Consider the following 2,965-nt stretch of genomic DNA (forward strand, 5'->3'; position numbering starts at 1 on the left):
CCATAGGCTAAATATAGTTTCATCCTAAAAGACATCATAAACTTCCTAAATGTTGCTAGCACCAGATGATCCTATTGTACCACCCAAAGGAGACTCGGAGTCATTTGCATCACCACCTTCTTGAAATGATAAAACAAAAATATTAATAATATTGGCACAAAAAGCAAGAAATTTTGCTCCTCAAAAAGCAAGAGACACCAAAATTAGTATAAGTTAAAACAAGTGAAATGGGGACTAACCTCCTTTGCCTCACTCATCAAGGCCATGAAATTTTACTCCTCAAATTCAATGTCATTTGAGATCCAGAGCCTAGAGACCCCTTCTAGAATACCCTCAATTTTGAGAAGACTTGTGCCAACGGCTGCTAGTGAACATCATAACAGAACATAGAGTGGATCCCCTGCCTATCCACAACAAACCATTCCCCTTTAGCTCACCAAAACCAATACCCAATTGCTACCACCAAACGATGCTAAGAATAAAGTTAGAAACAAAAAAACAAAGGATAAATCAACCTCACTAATATTCAAATTTGATTATGGGGTAGGAATTAAACATTTCACCAGTCTTCAACAATGTAAAATCATAAAAGATTGAGTTCTGAACATGAAATCTAGCTCTTTAAACTCAACCATAAAACCGAGTTAGTCCATGTAATAAATAAAGGTTTGCCTTGAATATCATCATAGGTTAGATTGGTGAACTTCTAATTCCAAATCCTATTGTAGGCCCCTCCTGACTCACCAACCCATGCTGTAGCTGAGGTACCTTTACTTGCAAGTATATTTTTGAGGCCACTGAATGTGCTAGCCTCCTTATCAAGAAAGGAAGGGTCCTGAATTCTTTCCACAAGGTGTTCATCAACTCCTGTACATCAAGATAAAGTAGCCTTCAAATATAATCAAAGTCATGGAAATTGGAAAGATATAAATCATAATGAGTATTTGATAGTTTGATAAGGGGTACCTGGTCCAAGGTTATAAATGTGGTGGGTGACCACATCCAAAGCTTTTCCAGATTTGCTTATAAATTCCCTGAACCAGGTTGAATCAAAGAACCCTCTAGGTGCAATGACTAGTGGCTTAGAATCAATATCTGCATATTCATTGTAAACTATGTCTCGTAAAGCAGCAAAATCAGAAGCATATTGGTCTGTTTTAATGCTTATTCCAACTCCACTCCCACTCAATTCATTGCCTGCCAATGACAAGTGTTCAATATGCTTTGATATAGAACAACATAATGATTCATTCTTTAGAGAAACTGTCAAATTTATTTCCTTCAACATAAAAATATTGAAGAACATACCATCTCTGTGAGAAGTTTGATAAAGATAATGATTTCCATAAGACTTTCCTTAAAGAAAACTTGGTATTTAGATTGTCGTATAGTGAATTTGATACACAACAGACATAGTTATAGCAAGGATTATGTAACTATGGTTTGGAAATTACAATAAGAACAGCATATGCTTACGAAGTTCCCATCCATGAATGGTGTAGCCATTTCTAACATTATATCTGATAAATGACTCAGCATTGGTGGAATTCCAAGGTCCTGTTGCAGAATTACCGTGAATTGTTTTTCCAGCAAGAGCATTTAATCCAAAAATTATCTTAGCCCTGAAATAAACCGTTCAAAAATGTTTACAAATATGTTTTTAAAGTCCGCAAGGTGAATCTTATTGGTTCAAAAACACACATGCATATTCCACAGAGAATTCAATTTTACCCAGATTTTTTAAAAAAATAGTTGAGTTCATCCCATCTTTTCAATGGAAGGCACCCTTGCGTGAAACCAAACATCTCAGAAGCATCCTTAACAAAAGGAGTACAAGGTAGGTGGTAATCTTCAGTGCCATATATTAACTTATCTTTCAAAGGTGAAAAGGCTGCAAACATTACCTTGATAAGCTTTCAAAACTCACAGCATTCATCTAATAAATTAAAAAGCAATGAAAGAATTGGATCCCTGCCAAATTCAAATATAATAGAGATGTAAATTATATCTTACCTTTCACTACATTAAGAAAAGTCTTGTTGAGTTCCTGAAAGAGATGATAATTAAAAGATGCATAAGATTTGCAAGGTACTGTAAGCGGAAGATTGTGAACTCATTAGAACAGTTAATCAATAAATGAACACGTTTTTGAAAAAACAAAGTCTAAAATCTAATTGAACAACATATTTAGAGTTAGACTTTGAAATTACTATTCAAACTGGAACAACTCCATTTGAATTTATCTAAATAGTTCACAATGATGGCTTAGCAATGAAAAATTCTCATAAAACAATATTATGAATCAGTAAAAGTAAGATGAACACGGTAAAAAAACGTTAACAGGTTCGAACCTGTCATAATCGTGTGCAACGAGGTAGAGGAACTGGGCATAGTTGGAAAGAAGAAGAGTGTTGTTAGAGTCCAAACCCTCACCTCTCGAACTCACTCCCATTCTTGAAACCTCTTCCCTCCAAAGCTTCGCCTCTTCCTCCTCTTGTCCAAATACCGACTCTGTTTCCCCTATTTTACATACCTGAGACGAAGCACCCTTAGGGAACACCGTGTCGTACCGGTCCGATCGGTCAAAATGACCATCCCCGTCGGTGCCATTTGCAGTAGGACGCACCATCCCGAGAAGGGGAAAAGGATTAGGGCATTGGCATTGGCGGGGGATTTCGGGATGGAGCCGAAGAGGCAGCGATTGTTGGTGACCTTGTCGGCTAAACTCGCCTCGTTGAGAAGGCATGGCGGCAAAGAAGAAGCAGGTCGAGTGATGGGTGTCGCACCCCATGCAAATTTAATGAGCATAAGAGAAATGTAGTATAGACTAGGAAGTGACTCCTAGGTCGTCTCTCAAGGACCAATTTTGCGGTTCAAGAATTAGGTCAGACACGTAGTGGGGGGAGGGTTGAAAGTGTTTTATGAATGCAATAAGACTAAATTAAAACACGCAAATTAAATCTAA

General features: G+C 37.3%; 1 protein-coding gene across 1 annotated transcript; it reads right to left on the reverse strand.

The window, feature by feature from the left end:
* Nucleotides 1-252: 252 nt before the first annotated feature.
* Nucleotides 253-2,746, reverse strand: LOC106779320 (heparanase-like protein 3). Its single transcript, XM_014667409.2, has 5 exons — nt 2,434-2,746; nt 1,732-1,891; nt 1,477-1,622; nt 967-1,197; nt 253-867 (listed from the first exon to the last, which is right to left on the reverse strand). The coding sequence occupies exons 1-5, from the start codon at nt 2,744-2,746 to the stop codon at nt 707-709; spliced, it is 1,011 nt and encodes a 336-aa protein (XP_014522895.1). The 3' UTR covers nt 253-706.
* Between the last annotated feature and the right edge of the window lie 219 nt (nt 2,747-2,965).

Source organism: Vigna radiata, unplaced genomic scaffold (assembly GCF_000741045.1).
Source record: "Vigna radiata var. radiata cultivar VC1973A unplaced genomic scaffold, Vradiata_ver6 scaffold_195, whole genome shotgun sequence".
NCBI classification, from domain to species: Eukaryota; Viridiplantae; Streptophyta; class Magnoliopsida; order Fabales; family Fabaceae; genus Vigna; species Vigna radiata.